General features: G+C 27.3%; 1 protein-coding gene across 6 annotated transcripts in view; it reads left to right on the top strand.

Moving 5' to 3' along the window:
• Window positions 1-1,358: 1,358 nt before the first annotated feature.
• Window positions 1,359-18,360, top strand: part of LOC113383269 (tropomodulin) — a 146,228-nt gene continuing 129,226 nt past the window's right edge. For all 6 annotated transcript variants that reach the window (XR_003367723.1, XR_003367724.1, XM_026621529.1 and 3 more), the window contains exon 1: window positions 1,359-1,620. Coding sequence is in view for 4 of the 6 variants with exons in the window: in XM_026621529.1 (XP_026477314.1) it covers window positions 1,543-1,620 (78 nt within the window). In the remaining 2 variants the exon portion in view is untranslated. The remainder of the gene's footprint in view (window positions 1,621-18,360) is intronic.

Below are 18,360 nucleotides of genomic sequence, written 5' to 3'. Positions count from 1 at the left end.
GATGAGATCATTTCTATACGAGTCGATTGTGATTAGTCATCGTGTATGTGAATAGAGATCTGTCGTTGTATGCGTACCGGTGTCAACGTTGTATGCATACCGATATCAACAAGGAAATCGGCATAGATAAATAATCATTTTAAAGTCACATCGTAGTACAAATCTTGATTTAATGAAAAATGCCTGAATCAGAAGAAAATTTTACCCTGTCACTTGAAAATAATAAATCAAATTAAATATTTGTGCCGTGTACTAAACGCAAGTTTATTGATTATAAATTATTTTTATATTATTCGTAGTTTCTATAAATCTTTGAAGTTATTAAAATGGAAAATATTTTTTAGACAAGACAGATATTACAGCTGTTTAAAGAACGAGATTATAACTCCAGCGAAAAAGTAAAAAAAAATATATACAAGCAGTCAATGAATGTATGTTAATTTTAATTACATGAAGTTCTTCAAAAACAATATTTGTTTAGGCGTTATTTAACATAATCCACTGTGTGAACAAATATTATAGAATTTATTAATCAGCAATTACTTCATTTCTCTAATGAAAATTCATTTCTAAATGCTAATTACAATGACAAACCGATCATGCCATGTTTGAAGTATAACTTCAATGCTATTATAAATATATAATTTATGATTTATCATTATATGAATGTATAGAATGGTTGACACTAATAAATATGTGCATCATGAGTGTTGCCATATTCCTAATAAACATTATTCAAACATGTTATATGATGTATTTATTTTTACTTAAATGCCATTTTGTAAATAAGTTTTACTTTAATTGCATGTGAACCTTACGCGCACTCTTTTTTTTTAATATTCCGACTTTTGTTATAACTTCAAATTGTATTTGTTTTGAGTAATTAAGAAAATCAAATATAAGTTATTTATCATAGAAATGATTTTTGCCCGCTCATTTAAACACAAATTTATAGACCTAAATATAGACACCATTAGCACGTATTCATAAGAATACTAATAGCAATAATAACAATAATTTTGATCAGAATAATTAATTACTACAAAATATTTAAATTTAATATATTTAATTGTCATTGTAATATCCCTAAAAGAATACATAACATCAATATTTCTTACGTCAGTAATTTTAATAGGATCATCTGACAAGGACAACGGTTGTTCCAACATTATATACAGTATGATATATAAGCCAGGCGGTTTTTATATCGCATAATACATTCTTAAATGCACCTAAAGCTTATTCCACCAAAAGCGCGTTGTTCGTATAAAATAAACTACTACATACGTCTTCAAATTTTCATTTTCGTTACATGAAGAGGGATTTCTGTTCGACAGTACTAACGCGTGCTTCCTACAGGCGCAACGGTTGCTAAATATAGCTTAAATTTTACTTATATAAAAATATTAAATAAACTTAATATAACATCTAAAAGTTGATAGAATTTGCAGAATAAAATTTCTTTATAGTTCGTGTTTCACGTCGCGAGTGAAAAGTGATTAAATTGTTTTTTGGTAATTTTTTATTACAAAAATAGTAATTATGGCGGAAACCATAGAGGAATCTTATGAAGGAGAGGTCAGGCGCAAGGTTGTGCGCACAAGCTACAAAATTCAAGAAGTGAGTGGAAACTTTTTGGTTTCGTAACATATTTTTCATTTACTTATCATTGTATTTTAGTATACCCAAATATGATTATCTCAAAAACAATTATACCTCTAAACCTATATTGTAAATCATTCATGTCGGTTATTCCTTAAAAATTTAAAATTACGTGAGTATAGAGCAATTACTCTCTTATCTATAAACCGTGCTTTTGATCGTCTTTTTACAAGTTAATTCATCGTATATAATTTATTTACGATATATGTGAATTAAAAGCTTTAATTTACTACATGTAGTGATATTTTGATTTTTATAAAAACAAATTTAATGTCATACAAGAAACGTATCTAATCAGAGATCAACCAATTATCGCTATCGACAAATACCTGCGAAAAACCTCGAACGACTGTAACAAATAATCATCAAATAATACTTTAAGTAAAAAATATTCTAATAAATTCATATAGAAGTATAAAGTAGAATATTTGGATGATATTTTAAATTGTAAGTAGTTATGGTAAATAAATTTTTACTGCTGTTTTCATGCGGCACATGAATTTATCAAAACAAAAGTAGGGTTGTTAATATTAATATTAATAAACAAGATTATTATTAAATATGCTACAGAATGTATATATATATATATATATATATATATATATATATTTGTTTTTATTTATTCACGTATGCAAATACTAAATTGCTATGTCTCTACATCTACATAAATAAGAGTCAAGAAGGTACCAAACTTCTTCAGCATTTTTGGACTTTTGATCATATTTTAATATATATGCTTGAAGTATAAATATCCTAAGCCTTATTGTAGTATGATGTCTATGATAAATATGCATTTCAATAAAACTTAAAAAAAAAACTTTTTTATACCAAATATAATTTGAAATCAAGGCCATAGCTGCCTCAAAGTGCGTAAACAAAAATTGATAAAACTCATCCAAATTTTCCATAAAAGCAATTTTATGAAATCATAAGCTGATTTATAATAAATCCGCTAAAATAATTAAAAAGTGTATATTTATGATTGAATTGTTCGTTAAAATTTGGAACAAAGTGATGAATAAATATTTCTCTATTTTTATTATTTTTTATTAAGAATCAGTGAGAAATTTTTACCATATAATGCAGTCTATTACCAGGAAAAAAATGTTAGAAGAATTTTACTCTATGAATTCGCTTATTAAACTATTTAATTAGTTTTCATTCTTAGCGAATTTAAATTGTTTTCCTAATATAATTAGGAAAATAAATTAAACATAAAATTGTTAAATCGAAGACCAATGATATAAAATTTTAAATTAAAAAAAAATCCCACAATATATTTCTATCTGAAATACGTTTTATTATTGTAACCATAGATAATCTGCATATATATATAACAATAAGTCGGGTTTTCCTTCCTGACGATATAACTCCAGAACGCACGAACCGATTTTGACAATTTTGCATTCGTTGGAAAGGTCCGCAAGGTTTATAGCAAAGAAAATTGAAGAAAGATTTCAACAGAAAAGCGGAAAACACTTTTTCTTTTTTTCACATACAGCGTCATTTCTGATACTTAACATGTACTACAAACTAATATTTTTTGTTTGACTGCTACTCATTTGTTTGACAGCTACTCATTGTTCTCTGCTCAGTCAATTTCATGTGACAAACCGGCATTGTGTTCACTGTGAAATTGTGCAAAAAAGTAAAAAAAACAAGTTATTCGTTTCTTAACATTTCAACTGGAAACAATCAAATCAATCACGTGTATTGTGCAATTTTTTTTCAAGTTCAATAACAGGCAATTTTTTTCTTCATCTTTTAATCACCAAGCGAAATTTTACATGAAATGAAACCATCTGGTGGTGAAACGGAGTTCGCCCGGTTTGCTAGTAGATATATAATTGTAATTTATCGATATATATTAAGAAAGTTCAATTCGTTATACATGTCAATATTATTAGCCATGTCAATAATATGTGTCTGACGATAAGAAGTTTTACATAAGCCATGTCTGACATGTCCCATTCAGGAACTTTGACAAAAAAAATTCTTTGATACATTGATTTACCTCAATACATTATTAACTAAATTATCTAATAAAGTTACCATAGCCCATGTGAAAAAATTTCTGATACTATATAATTGGATAGGAATCTGTAAAATTTATAATAATAGTAAGAAAAAAATGATTAAAACTATTTTATCTGTTATCACGTAGACACACATTTAAATTTTTATTTTTTTTTACATTTTTACATTTGCACATTTAAATCCATCTGTGCTTTTAACTTAAGATAGAACGTTCAAGTAACTGCTATTAGTTGTAATAATTATTATTGAACTAGCCTTAATGTAAAATGTATATTTTAAGAATTTGATTACTTTGTCTAGACAAGCCTGACATATCTAGGGAGTTCTTTCCGGCGCTAGAACCCTCGAAATATTTTATCTTTATCGTTCGCCTTATCTTCTCAGACCCATTGAGTTGGGACTTGAGACGAGCTCGGTTTTCCTTTACCGAGTACCTAGTCCTACCTACTACCTACCTACCCGAAATGCCTTGAAATTGTTTTGTTGGCGCTATTTATTTTTGACATAAGTCTCAAAGTACGAATTCGTTTTGTAGAAGAGACGTCACCTCTGAAGGAATTCGTTTGACGGTCGACGACGTAATCGGTTGCCATTCGCTCTATCGAGTGGGATAAGCCAAGATTTATATTTTTTATATTTTATTTTATATTCCATATCTATAATATTTATTGAATGCCAGGTATCAATGCGGGGCAATTGGAAAAGGTTTCTGAAGGTCGGATTTTATATTGCGTGATTACTTTCAAAGCTTCATACTATAGATACAAGTTGGAAAAATGCGCGCTATTCGCGAGATGAAATATTTGTATCAAGCTTTGTAGATCTATAGCTATGCGCCTTGATACATTATTAACTAAATTATCTAATAAAGTTACCATGGCCCATGTGAAAATTCTTCTGATACTATTGTAGCGGTTAACGTGTTAATCACAATTAAAATTTTTTGAGCAGGATTTTGTAAAATTTATAATAATAAAGAAAAAATTAACTAAAACTACTTTATTATATATAAGATAAGAAAGGATAAGATTTTCTTTTTCTTAAAATCGCGATAAGGATAACAGTAAGTGTAATATAGGATAAAAGTTCAAGTAAGAGAAAAATAAAATAGGATAATATAAAATAAGAGTAAAATCAAAATAATATAAGATATGATAAGAAAGATAAAAATAAGAGTAAGATAAGATAAGAATAAGAGTAAGATAAAATATAATTAATAATTAAGGGTAAGATAGGATAAATTAATAGTGAAATTAGAGGAAGAGTAGAAGTAAGATTTCGTAAAAGTAGGCGTAGTATTCGGTAAGAGTAAGATTTAATAAGAATAAAATTTCATAAGAGTAAGAGTAAAATTTGATAAGATTAAAATTTGATAAGAGTAAGAGTAAAATTTCATAAGAGTAAGAGTAAAATTTCATAAGAGCAAGACTAAAATTTCTTAAGAGTAAAATGTTCTAAACATTCATAAGATTGAGAGTAAAAAGTCATGAAATTTCATAAGAGTAAAAGTAAAATTTCATAAGAATAAGAGTGAAATTTCATAAGAGTAAGATATCATAAGAGTTATATTTCATTAAGTGTAAGAGTAAAATTTGATAAAAGTATTTTATAAAATTTCGTAAGAGTAAGAGACAGAGTAAAATTTCATAAAATTAGAAAAGAGTAAAAGTAAAATTTCATAAGAGTAACATTTTATACAATTTCATGAGAGTAAGAGTAAAATTACATAAAATTTCATAAAAGTAGAAGTAAAATTTCATAAGAGTAAGAGTAAAATTTCATAAAATTTTATAAGAGTAAGATTTCATAGGAGTAAGAGTAAAATTTTATAAGAGAATATTTGATAAGAGTATTGATAAAATTTCATAAGAGTAAGAATAAAATTTCAGTATTCAGTAAAAGTGAAATTTGATAGAGGTAAGAATAAAAAAAAATAAAAAAAAAATTCATAAGAGTAAGAGTAAAATGTCGTAAAATTTTATAAGAGTAAGAGTAAAATTAGAAAAGAGTAGAAGTAAAATTTCATAAGAGTAACATTTCAAACAATTTCATAAGAGTAAAAGTAAAATTTGATAAGAGTAAGATTTGATAAAAGTAAGAGTAAAATTTCATAAGAGTAAGTGTAAGATTAAAATTTGATAAGAGCAAGATTTCATACTTTTATATCATTTTATTCATATTCATTTTACTCTTGTAAGATTTGATAAGAATATAAATTTATAAGAGTAAGAGTGAAATTTCATAAGAGAATTTTTATGAAATGTGAATTTTTAGTTCTAAGCTATATAAAATATATTTTATAAGTTAAGTTGCAAAGTTTATCTGGCATTGTATATAATTGGTATATATCAAATATTTTATCTTATCATGTCTTTTCTTATTTCACCTTACATTGTCAAATGCAAGTAGTCAAAATTGAATTGAAATGATTTTAAGTTGTCTACGAAATCCATTTTGGCCACCTGCGTGGTGTGCTCAAATTCGTGTCGATAAATATTGCTTTCACTTATTTTCGGAACAGTTTTTCTTTTAACGCAAAAGTCTGGCCGACACACTTTTCTTTATTTTTAAGAAAGACAATAATTTACTGATAGCAGCAAATTTAATTTATAAATTTTAATAGTGTATAAAAATTGTAACTTAAATAATAGTAAATAATATATATATATATATATATATATATATATATATATATATATATATATATATATACACAACTTGCATGTGCGCAGTTGTTTGGCAGTAACTCACATGCTTAATGAGTATTACTTAATATGATATAACCAGCAGCAATATAATTTTTATTACAATTTGATTTATTACAAAATATAGTTGTTATCGTAATGGTTCACAAATATATTAAAATATAAAAGTATGCTCTATAATATGTGAACATTTGCCAACGATTTACAGATCCGATTTTTATACAGAAAAGTGTTCTTTTTTGCTAGATCTAGTAGCTTGGTAAAGTTAGAAAATATTTGTTGATCATGTATTAACATTTGTCAACTACTTAAAGATTCAATTTTAATGCAAAAAAGTAATCTTTCTTATAAATTAAATAGCTTAATAATTTTGTTCTTCAATCTAAGTAGTTTTCTGAATAGCAATCATACCTTAAAAGTCCTATGTGCTATTTTGATAATACTGCGTGGCTTAAGCACGAGTAAAATTTTATAAGAGTAAGATTTCATAAGAGTAAAATTTCATAAGAGTAAAATTTCATAAGGGTAAGGTTTGATCAGAGTAAAAATTTATTATAGAAGGAACCCCAATGGTTTGCATATGTTTAGCAGAACAAATGTAACAAAAATAATATTTGAAATTGCTTGAGAGGCAATGGTTACGATTGATCCTATCAACGGCCGCAGACGCGGTGTCCAATTTTGATTTTACCCAGTTTCTATATGTCTGTAAATTTCACAAACATTGACAAATTAGTCCTGTAAGCACCAACAATTAAAGCCAATAATATGAATTTTAAAAACAAAGTATGCAAATATTCTATTGTTTATCTTTTTGATTATGTCTGACTGGAACACAGCTGGAGATAATCATTTATTACCAGCTTTGAAATAATCATTGATTATTATTGTTTCATTGCACATATATACATTCGAATCGAATCAAATATCGTGCTTGCACTAATAATAATAATGTTCGGACGTATTTCCGTTTTATTATATTGGCCATGAAGGTGACAACCTTCAGGGCATTAAGCTTTACACGGAATGGTTGCAACCCCTGGTAGGGGGGTGTTTTAATTGAACTAGTTGTTCACTTCTAAAAGTAAAGTCCGCGAAACAACATGTATAATAAATAACCAATAAATATTTGTTCTTTCATTATAACTTAGTAACAAATTAGTGATTGTAATTAGAACTACAACAAATACATAATATATAAACAAATCCGTGTTTAATACAGTCCACAGCTATAAGGGTTAAAATTTAACCTAACAACCTGAGTTTATCGAAGGAGAGTTTTAATAAATTCTGTAAGTACGTAACATAAAATACAAATAAAGAAAAGACATAAAGATACTTTCTTTTACTGGCGGTTTGCCAATTAATTACCATATTCCAATTTAATATATGAAATTATAAAAATACGGTCCTGCTGACAATAGCGTTTGAGACTGCAAAACTGATTCTATTTTGAATTGTTACATCAATCGTTGGAGCCGCTGAACATACAGATAAATGCTTCGTTATATGTTATATGTGGCTTACAACAAACAGATTTCATGTATTTTTGCCGATCAGAATATTTATTACCAACATCACTTGTGTTTAGGTAATTATCGATATTGATTTTGATTAATTGGCCGCAGGAAATTTTGCATTTGGTTGAAACCACATTTAGCTTAAAGCATCATTTCACTTCATCCGGAATATCCGTAGTATATATGTTAAAATTTGGTACGATTGTGTAAACATAACATACATGATTTTTTAGATAAAAATTATGCCTAAAAATCTCAAAAACCATTTTAATGCATTAAATATTTTTAACATCCCGTAGGGTAAGTTATTGCAATCGTCCAAAAATCGAAATTGAAAATTTTTACATTTCTCGACGTTTTGAAGGTTTCTGAACATTTTGGCATGCCTCAGAAAAAATAGATGTGTGTGTGTATGTATTGGATACAATTTTTCGGACACGTTTTCGGGCGCACGGATCAACCGATTTGAATGGTTCATAAAACATTCGATTCCTATTGATAGGAAGATGTGCTGATTAGTTTTTGGCAAAGCCAGGTCCAGCCGTTTCGGAAATACGGACCAAAGAGTGCAGAAAATAGAAATCGAGTTTTTGAGAGACTGGAGCTCATATTAATCTGATCTGATCTAATATTATAACTCATATTATAATATTAGACAATGTTACAGTATTTATTTATAATAATCTATTTGAAAACATTTAATATTCCTCGAACATTTCGTTACGGTATGGAAAGTTCCAGCAATTTGCCTTAAGGCACGATTTCATACACATCACTAGTGTGTCATTTTAATCAATTAAAAAATACAGACAAACCTCGTTAAGAGTGTTTTACAGGAACCGGACAAAAAGAATAAATCGTAATAAGCGTGATCGACTTACAGGAGTTCTACCGTACATTTAAAAAGCTTTTTATTCTAAAAAACTTTTTTCATGTCTCATGGGAACGAATTTGACAAGTGGCATGTTTGGTTCTTTTGTTGCTTTCGCGGGAATGAAAAATGATTGAACGCGGTTTGAAAATATATTGTAATTAAATCCAACGTTTGACTGGCTTGGTAGCCAAACCACATGAAACGTTAATTATACAGAATTATTTATAATATATAAATTGGCAATCGGTTTTGCAAACCGATCTGATTTTAGCTTTTGAGTTAGAAACAGAATTTACCTTATTTATATCTCTTTATTAATTAAATCCTGTGTCATAATTCTTTCTATAAAGGTCACTCAACTGCTTAGTTTTTTTGATTTCGATCCTTTCCAACACAAAGAGTTGTATCGAGTAGGTCAAGCAAATTTAAAAATAAATATTAAAAATAGTTTTGTTTCCGGATCATCTACAAAGATTAATAGATTAAAGTTAAAACGAATTAAATTGCGCGAAAGCAAACTGTCTTCTATAGTTTATTGGACGCACACCTGCTGTGTCGTTAGATCAAAATATAAAAAACACTAATATTATATAAATTAAATATATAAATATATATCTATATAATTAGATTGAGTGTATCTAAATTAATAATATCCAAATTTATTATGACTCAATTTGTAAACTTTTAATATTTAGGTCATTTATATATAGAAGCAATCTACACCGTTTAATTTGTATATTTTTTCCTTCTTTTTGATCTCGTATAAATCAAAATAATATAATCTGATTATCTGTATAAGTATTTACATTTCGCAAAATTAAAATAAAAAGCCTGAAATCTAATAAATGAAAGCAAGCCAAATATTTTTTTGGCAAACATCGTATTTGTAGAATAAGCAGAAAACATTTTTTGATCACTTTATGTTTGTATGAACGAGCCAACAATTTAACTGTAGTAAAGATTGAAGTATATTATTAGTTTTCGCACAGTTTTTGGCTGAAAGGAAAATTAGATATTATGTCGAGAAATTAGTATATACATATTTTTATATAAAAAGCAGAACTAGTTGGAAGAAATATATCATTAAAATTAACTTGATAAGATTTTTGAGGAATAAATAAAAGGCTTTATTTTTGTGTTTGTCTAATGAAACAACAAGAATTCTTGGGGTTACTATTTCCGAACATTGTCTTCTGAGATGGAAGAACTATTCTCAATTTTATGGTTCTATAAGATGTTGGGAAGAAATTCGTTATAACTTATTAGATTTATTAGAAGGCAACATAATGGCTTTCTACACATTTTTCTCAAAAAAATAGAACTAGTTGGAATTGTTTTAAATATTTTTGCTCAATATTACCAGTTTTACGATTTTTTTAATAATTACACCGGCGCCAATTTTCAATCTCAGGTATTTTATCTGGTGAAGCGAAACAAAGAAAGTGGGACAACTTCTGACAACTTGACAAGTAAATAACTGTAGTCATTTTTCCGCACTATTGCTTGTCTTTCTTTTGCTAAAAATGGAAAAAGTTAAAAGAAAAAATAAATTGTGGTAGAAATAGCCAGCACACATAATGTAAATACATCTATATTTTATAAAGTCTGTCTTATTACAATGTTTCATTTTAGATCCTGATTGACTACGTGAAATATTTCATAAATGAACTCCTACGTCAAAGAATTCACACAAAGTCTGCGTTTGTATATATTGGGAGTTCGTATGTATAGAGAGTTTGAGCGGATATGAATATACATAGATTTTAATTAGAGGAAATTAATAAAGTTTCGTAATTGGCAAATATGCCATGTGTACGATGGAAGTGATTTATAATATTATTAATAATATGTATGCATTAGATAATTATAAATGTCTATATATGGTTATATAGAACATATGCCTATGAACCAATTAATTTCATTTTGATTATTTGAGTGATCGTTTGCGAATTCTAATGCATAATTGAATATTAATATCAATAAATCGAGATAAAATTTAAGTATGTTGTATAAATATAAATACACTGATACACACGCACACGATATAAATTAGGGTGGTCCTTAATATGGACATTTTCGAATTTTCTTGCTCCCAAGAGCTCAAATGGTTCCAAATTGAAAAAAGACAATACTCTGGAAGTTTTAGCTCTTAATATTGTCTTTTAGATAGCGCGCAATTCAATCAAAGATTTGTATGGAAAAAATTTCAAAAATTTTACAGAGCGTCAAAATTTCAATAAAAAACGACACGAATTTTCACTTTTAATTCATTTGTCGCGAAGTTATACCTAAATTTTTAATTTTAATTTTCAAAATTTTTTCCATGCTTTTTCCATACGCAGTTTGATTGATCTGCCCACTATCTTAAAGTTAATATTATGAGCTACAACTTCCAGAGAATTGTTTTTTATCAATTTGGAACTATTTGAGCCCTTGGAAGCAAGAAAATTCGAAATGTCCATATTAAGGGCCACTCTAATATATATATATATATATATATATATATATATATATATATTTCTAATTATGTCAAGAATATTAAATATCTACAATAAACAACAATAAAAATAAATTAAGCTATGCATCATACAAATGCTTTCGTCAATTCAAGTGTTTTGAATCATAATATTTAACTAACTGTATTTGATTTAAATTTATTGATTTAACATTAATTATTCAAACATCTGCCCACAATGATCGAAAACATTTTTAATCTAACTTTAAATATACTTTCTGCTAAACTTCGATCGAACTTTTCATATTTTTGTTCAACTTTTTTTTTCAATCGTATAAAAGTTGTACATTATATTTCCATATATTTTTAAGCGAAAATAAACTCGTATGTCCTGAACCAGTAAATTTTATAACTTGTTATGTCGATTTCATATATATTGATATATTTATTCCGACAAAAAACAGTTTAAAATTCTATTTTATATATAAAGTGATATTTGTTATACGGAAAAGTGTAAATTTGTACAAACTTATGTAACTTCAAGTATGTAAGAATTACAGAAAATATATGATACATATCAGTAGCTATACATAATTATAAAGTTAATTAACAGCAAATGAAATCAAAGTACATAAAAGTCGAAAGCGTTACTAAAATTAATTACACGCTATAGTCGGGCTAATAATGATTTCGATTCTTAATAACTTTATTATATCACTAAATTTGAAATAGATTTAATCGGACATGAAATTTTCATGTTATAATAATTCTTTTCTCGACTACTTGTCTGCATTTGAAACTATAGTTTTGTGGTTTTCTATTCATTATATTTCATCAAGCAAAAGAACAGAAGGCATTGTTCAGCAAAATTATAAAACTTTGCTATGTTAGCATAAATGAGAACAATGGGATGGATATGATTGTTTTAAAGTCATGAACATTTTTTCAATTCAATTATTTTAAAGTAAGCAAGAAGTATAATAGAGTTTAAGAAATACGTTTCAAAAAATTTAATAATAATAATAATCAATTTAATATGATAACTGGTATAAGCAACATTTTGCCTTATGGCGAGTGAGTTGCAATTTATAAATACCAAACAAAATATTGCAGGGGTTCTACTTGAAGAACTTTACCCTATTTCAAAAATGATTTTAACTTGCATGTATTCGTTTCTGTAATTTTCCCATAATCATTTATCTACTCCTACCTGATGAATGTTTCAATTACCGCTGATGTATTGACGGAATGCCAAGTCCATTATTGTAATATTAACGTATGATAATTTCGCAATGAAATTCTTGGTAGATCATAATAAACTTATCTCCCTTTCATAGGCTCGCCCAATCGTGAGGTGAGCCAAGGCCGCCGGCTGTTAAGCTAATTCATGCAAAATATACAGTTGGAGTTAACTATTTGCGATTTGCATTTAGCACGCGAAACGAAATTGTAATATAAATACTCGAGATAGAAGTCGAATGGTAAAAAATCACATACAAATCAGGGATAGGAGTCAATTTTGGACAGAGAATAAAGAAGAGTTTCTTCAAAGTTTATCAAATATATCTATCCATGGATTATTGAAATTTTTGGCCGTTTTATTTTTTCAAATATTCGATTCAATGTTTATCCAGAGTCACTGAGAACATATCCCAGAAGAAGTAAATTGTAGTTAAATCTAATGGAATATGAAATCATATCCTTTAAACATATCTAGACATTAAACATATCTTAATCTTATATATAAAATTCTTCTGTAATGGTATATGAAAGGTTAATCCTCCTAAACGATTATTCGGATTTTCATAAATCCTCGTAAAGTTTGTTAAGGAAATTTTCTAGGATTATTTGATTCATAGAAATATAGTTAGATTGTAGAAGTAAATAGAAAAAAATACAAAAAACCGCTTATCATTGATTGACTTTGAAAATATTTGAGGCATTGTTTGACATTAAAAACAAATGAAGACTGTCATTTGCCAAACATTTATAGGCTAAGACAATATTAAAATATAATATATTTAAGATTATGAATAAGAAAAATATATTATTATTTCCGAAAAGTAGCTGAGATGTGCCAAAAATTAGAATAATATAAAATACATTATATATTTAGCACAGGAACAATCTGCGCATGCACCTGGCGGCCGTGGACTGTCTGTGATTATAACATTTATAATTAATTTGACTGGTTATTATCTTTGAACTAATGCAGTCGTATTCAAAAAATAATTTAGAAGTTTCATCGTGTCAAAAATTTATATGTTTGGCATTGGATACTTAATATTTACTTAAGTCAATGGTGCGCTTTGTGTCAGATTTTTTTTACTGTGCTCCAATTGGCATGAAATTTTAGAATTAGGTTCATCTTACTTTCAAGTTTAAAAGTGAAAATGGGGGGTGGTCACGGAGTGCAAATTGTTATCACTTCTGAACTTAAGATTAAGATTAGCCTATTTCCATTGATATTATACCTTTACCGCGAATGCTTTATATTAATTCTTTCTGAATTTGTTATACCTTTTAAAAGACTTCAATTTTCAACACGTGTACTATTTCACTATGACCATAAATCACAAAGGCAGACAATGATTTTTTGTGTGATAAATTTGCAAAATCAATGTTTTAGTCGTGAATAAACAAAAAATCATTCATTTATACATCCATCATCTACAGGTATGACTAAAAAATTGTGGCATTAAAATAAATTGAGCTGTTGGAAATAAATTTGTTCTATAAATTGCAAGGTATAATTTTTGATATATAATTCATATATTGGTGTAAATAGTAATTCGAAAAACAATAATTAATATTTTTAACTGAACGGTAAATATTAGTTAAGGATATTGGGTACAGGGCAACGTCTTTCGCGTCATCTAGTTCATATATAAAAATCGGAGATAGGAGTCGAATTTAAACAGGGAATAGAGAAGACATTCTGGTTAAAAATTCGTTATTTTTATCTAAAATCGCTGGGAACATATCCCAGTAAACCAAATTGTAGTTAAAGCTAATGAAATATAAATCATATGTTTTACTCATATGGTTATTTAACATTTTCATAAATAAAAATCAGAGATGGGAGTCAATTTTAGACAGGTATATGTAGAGAAGAATTTCTAGTAAAATATCAGCCCTTTCTCTCTTTCAGGGCCAAAATCAAATATAAATTCTTCTATGAAACTTCAAGCCTACATGTTTAAGTCTAAATTTAGAAAATTTACAAAATATGATAAGTCTACTTATGAAGGATATTTCCAGCCCACAACTTTGTCTGATTTTCTTGCATTAGTAGACTGTCTTGTTCTTGAAGATTGTTTGCATCCCGATAAACGTCATACACGAAATAAATATAGAAACCACAACGTAGCCAACAAACTTATAGATTTTGTTATTGTAAGTCATGGGAATATAATATGAAATGCAAGAAAATAATCAAATGCATATGGAATCTTACAGTGAGGATTTTGAATAAATATCTCTACATTGAAGTACATACTATTTCTGCTGAGGTAGAGAAAAATCATTTGGTATTAGCTTAACCATTAGGAAACTACGAGCAAATATATTTGCTTCTGTATTTTTCGCACTACGCAGTTTCAAAATATACAATAATCTGTTCAGGTGAAAATAGACTACGGATAAATGAATATTTTTCATGGTTTCAAAATAAGGCAGATCATTAAACATTTTAAATATTTCTAAATAAGCAATTTTTATCTTTCCATAACTGTCTTCGTTAAAATATCTTCGTCGCTATTACTAAGAGAAATTATTCTCTTATTTTCAATATAGAAATAGCTGATACAGTATTGAATGGTGACTACAAATTGGAATATTTTTAGCAAAATGCATAAATAAATAGTTGCAATTTGTATTCGATTAATATTTATGAACGAAGTCACTTTTAATAAATTTGCTTTTGCATACTGAGCTAGAGTAATGACATAATTATGTCTTTGATAAACAATAATAATAATGTGAAAATAGTCAAATTATTCACTATCAATTTAAATAAAATTTCATATGTTCATTAGAAACACAACAACATAAAATGTAGCAAACTAAAATTTGTTTTAAATGCAATTCTTGTTTTAATTCCATGATTGTAGATATAACAGTTATTTAGTAATTATATTATTTATTATGATAATTGTATTTTTAAGTTTTTCTGAGCCGTTGTCTGTATAATATAATAAATAAATGACTTGTTTTTTCGAAATATTTGATATAATTAGGATCCAATTCGTCGAATAAAAATCAATTTTAGATCAATTTTAACTTCATTCACACATTATAGGCATCATTCAGTAAATTATAAAAAAATGTTTTAAACAACGAATATAATTTTTTCATATAATTATTAAAACATTAAACAAAAAAATATAAAAAATATGTTAGTATTGGTTTGGTACGTATATTTTTTAATAAACTGTATTCATTGTTTCATACATACACATGTCAAGTGCATGATTAATATAGTGAAAATTACTTTACCATTTTTAATTCAACAAATTGTATCAAATACGAATAAAACTAATAATATCAAATAAATGAACAAATAAATTAATTCCAAGATCAAACAAACTATTATTATCCAATGTCACTCTATATTAATCCAACTAAAATTTACTATTAGCTTGAAAACAAGCTAATTAAATTTGTGTAAAGGTATAAATGCCAATGCAATAAGACTTTAATGTTCATTTTCATGTTCTGATAATAAAAGTCAATAATTTATATTCTAATAGAATCTCATAAAGTGCATAACACTATTTCATATAAATCATTTCATCATTAGTGTTAATTTTAATGTCATGATTTATACCATTTCGCACAATTTTAACAAAGTTTAAAAGCTCGTGCTGATTCGATCAATCATTTAACTCGACTAAATAGGTTACGCCGAATATCGAGAACGAACAAACATTGATTCAGAATTGTCAGTACGATTGATGGGTTTTTAATTAAGTTAAACACGTGCCGATTTTTTTATAAACATTAAATAAACACTGCACTATAAAACCTGTAGCAGATATTATTAATTAAAATCATATTAAATAAAAAATGTTGGTAAAGGATCAACAGATGTTGTCGTCTTTTCATGTAACAAAAAGCTGAGCTTTGCACAATTAGAGCTTTGTGGTTTCTGGCGAATAAAATTAAATTCCTGGTGAATAATACTTTGCACTGCTTTGCATATGGTTCATGCAAAATTTGATTACTTCTGGAGCGCATACGGAGTTTAGTTAGCTCTGCTCTGCATACATTTTGCTTCAAATTTTAATGTTTGGCTTCGCAATTTGCTTAGCTATGTGGAATTCAGTCTTCAGAAATACCCTAGATATTTGTCACGGTTTAATGAGTTCATGTTACTATTTGATTTTATGAGTAAAACTCATGATAAATTATTTACATAATATTCTAGATCGCTGTCTCAAACTCATTGAAATATTAATAACTAGATGACCCGACAGACGTTGTCCTGTACCCATGTCTACATTTTTTTAATATAATATACTAATATTTACCGTTTACCTAAAAATAATAATTATTGTTTTTTTTAAATTACTCTTCACGCCAAAATCCATATACATTTATGATATTAAATGTAGAACTTATTTAAAAAAATGCTGAGTCTCGATTCCCACACTATATTAGAAATTGAAGTCTTTTAAACGATAAAATATAACCATAACCATAACATAATACTGGTACTTCATGTTGGATTAAATTAATTTAATTTTTTATTATTTAAGATATCCAAAATTGCATCTTAAACTTCTCCTAATCGATATCGTGAGGGCCGAATTGTATGTATTCATCTTTACTTTCCCGTTTGTTGTTTTAAAGTGAATTTTTTACAAGTTTTGAAAATATTGTGAAAAAAAAGATTAGTAAAAGATGCAAAGAAAATATATATTGAAAAATAAAACTATATTGAAAATTTAATATCCGAATCTTGTGTTGGCGCCCCCTAAGGCGTGCGCTCGTATTTTTCGCATGCATCGCATTCAAGGTAGGACCGGTCCTGATTAATACTTAATTTCATATTTCAAGTGAATTAATTTGTCATATGTGTATCATTTAAACTGCCATACATATACTGTATTTTATATTATTTTAATTTCTGACACATCTCAGCTGCTTTTCGGCAATAAAAATATAGACAATTTATTTTTCTTATTCATAATCATAAATTTATTATACATATTCTAAAATTGTCTAGGTTCATAAGTAAACTGAATTTTTTGGCAGATGATAGTTTTCATTTGTTTTCAATGCGAACAATTACATGTCGTTTTTGCAATTTTTCCCATTTATTTCTACAATATTGCACATACATCCCATTACTTTATAATCACGTACATCCTAGAAAATTTCCTTAGCAAACTTCAGAAAGATTGATCAAAATCCGCATAATCGTTTAAAAGGAATATACAGTGAGTGCTTGTAATTTAATATGAACTTTATATAATAGCAATAAAGCTCAAATTGTTTCTACGTTTTAGTTAGAAAACGTTTGTATGTGAAAAAGAAAAGGGCTGTTTTTAGGGTTTTTCCGATTATTCGATTTTTTCTCGCCGTAAGAACCATCCTTGGACTTTAGCGAACATTTTAAAAAAAGAAGTGGCCAAATTGGTCCAGGCGTTGTTGTGTTATGCGCTTACCAACACATTTTGCGATTCATTTTTATATATAAGAATGATTAAAATAAAATCAGAAATACAATATTAAAGTATCATGTAAAATTCATTTTATCCTTGTTGGTTTTAAGAAATAAGATTATTTCTTATTTATATGTTTTTGTCTAAGCGTATATTTAGCAGTTTAGTGCGATCATAATTTGCACTTTCGTGGTAATTCCACGTCTAAGTTCTTGTTAGTAAACAAGCTTTTGGCAAGAAATGTGCACTTTGTTATAGTGACTTTAATTTATTACTATTCATGGGATTTTACAAAGGATTCATTTGTACACGCATAACAAAATAAGCACACGTGTTAAAATTAATATCATTTGCTAAAAACTTCATAAGTAGATTTAAAAAAATACTAAAAAAAATTTGTTCCAATTTGTGAATGATTAAATAACAAGTTTCAATGTTT

This window comes from Ctenocephalides felis, unplaced genomic scaffold, assembly GCF_003426905.1.
Source record: "Ctenocephalides felis isolate EL2017-DRISC unplaced genomic scaffold, ASM342690v1 CF-g0.4_SCAFFOLD_03570, whole genome shotgun sequence".
NCBI lineage: Eukaryota > Metazoa > Arthropoda > Insecta > Siphonaptera > Pulicidae > Ctenocephalides > Ctenocephalides felis.
This window is presented reverse-complemented; position numbering and strand designations above follow the sequence as displayed.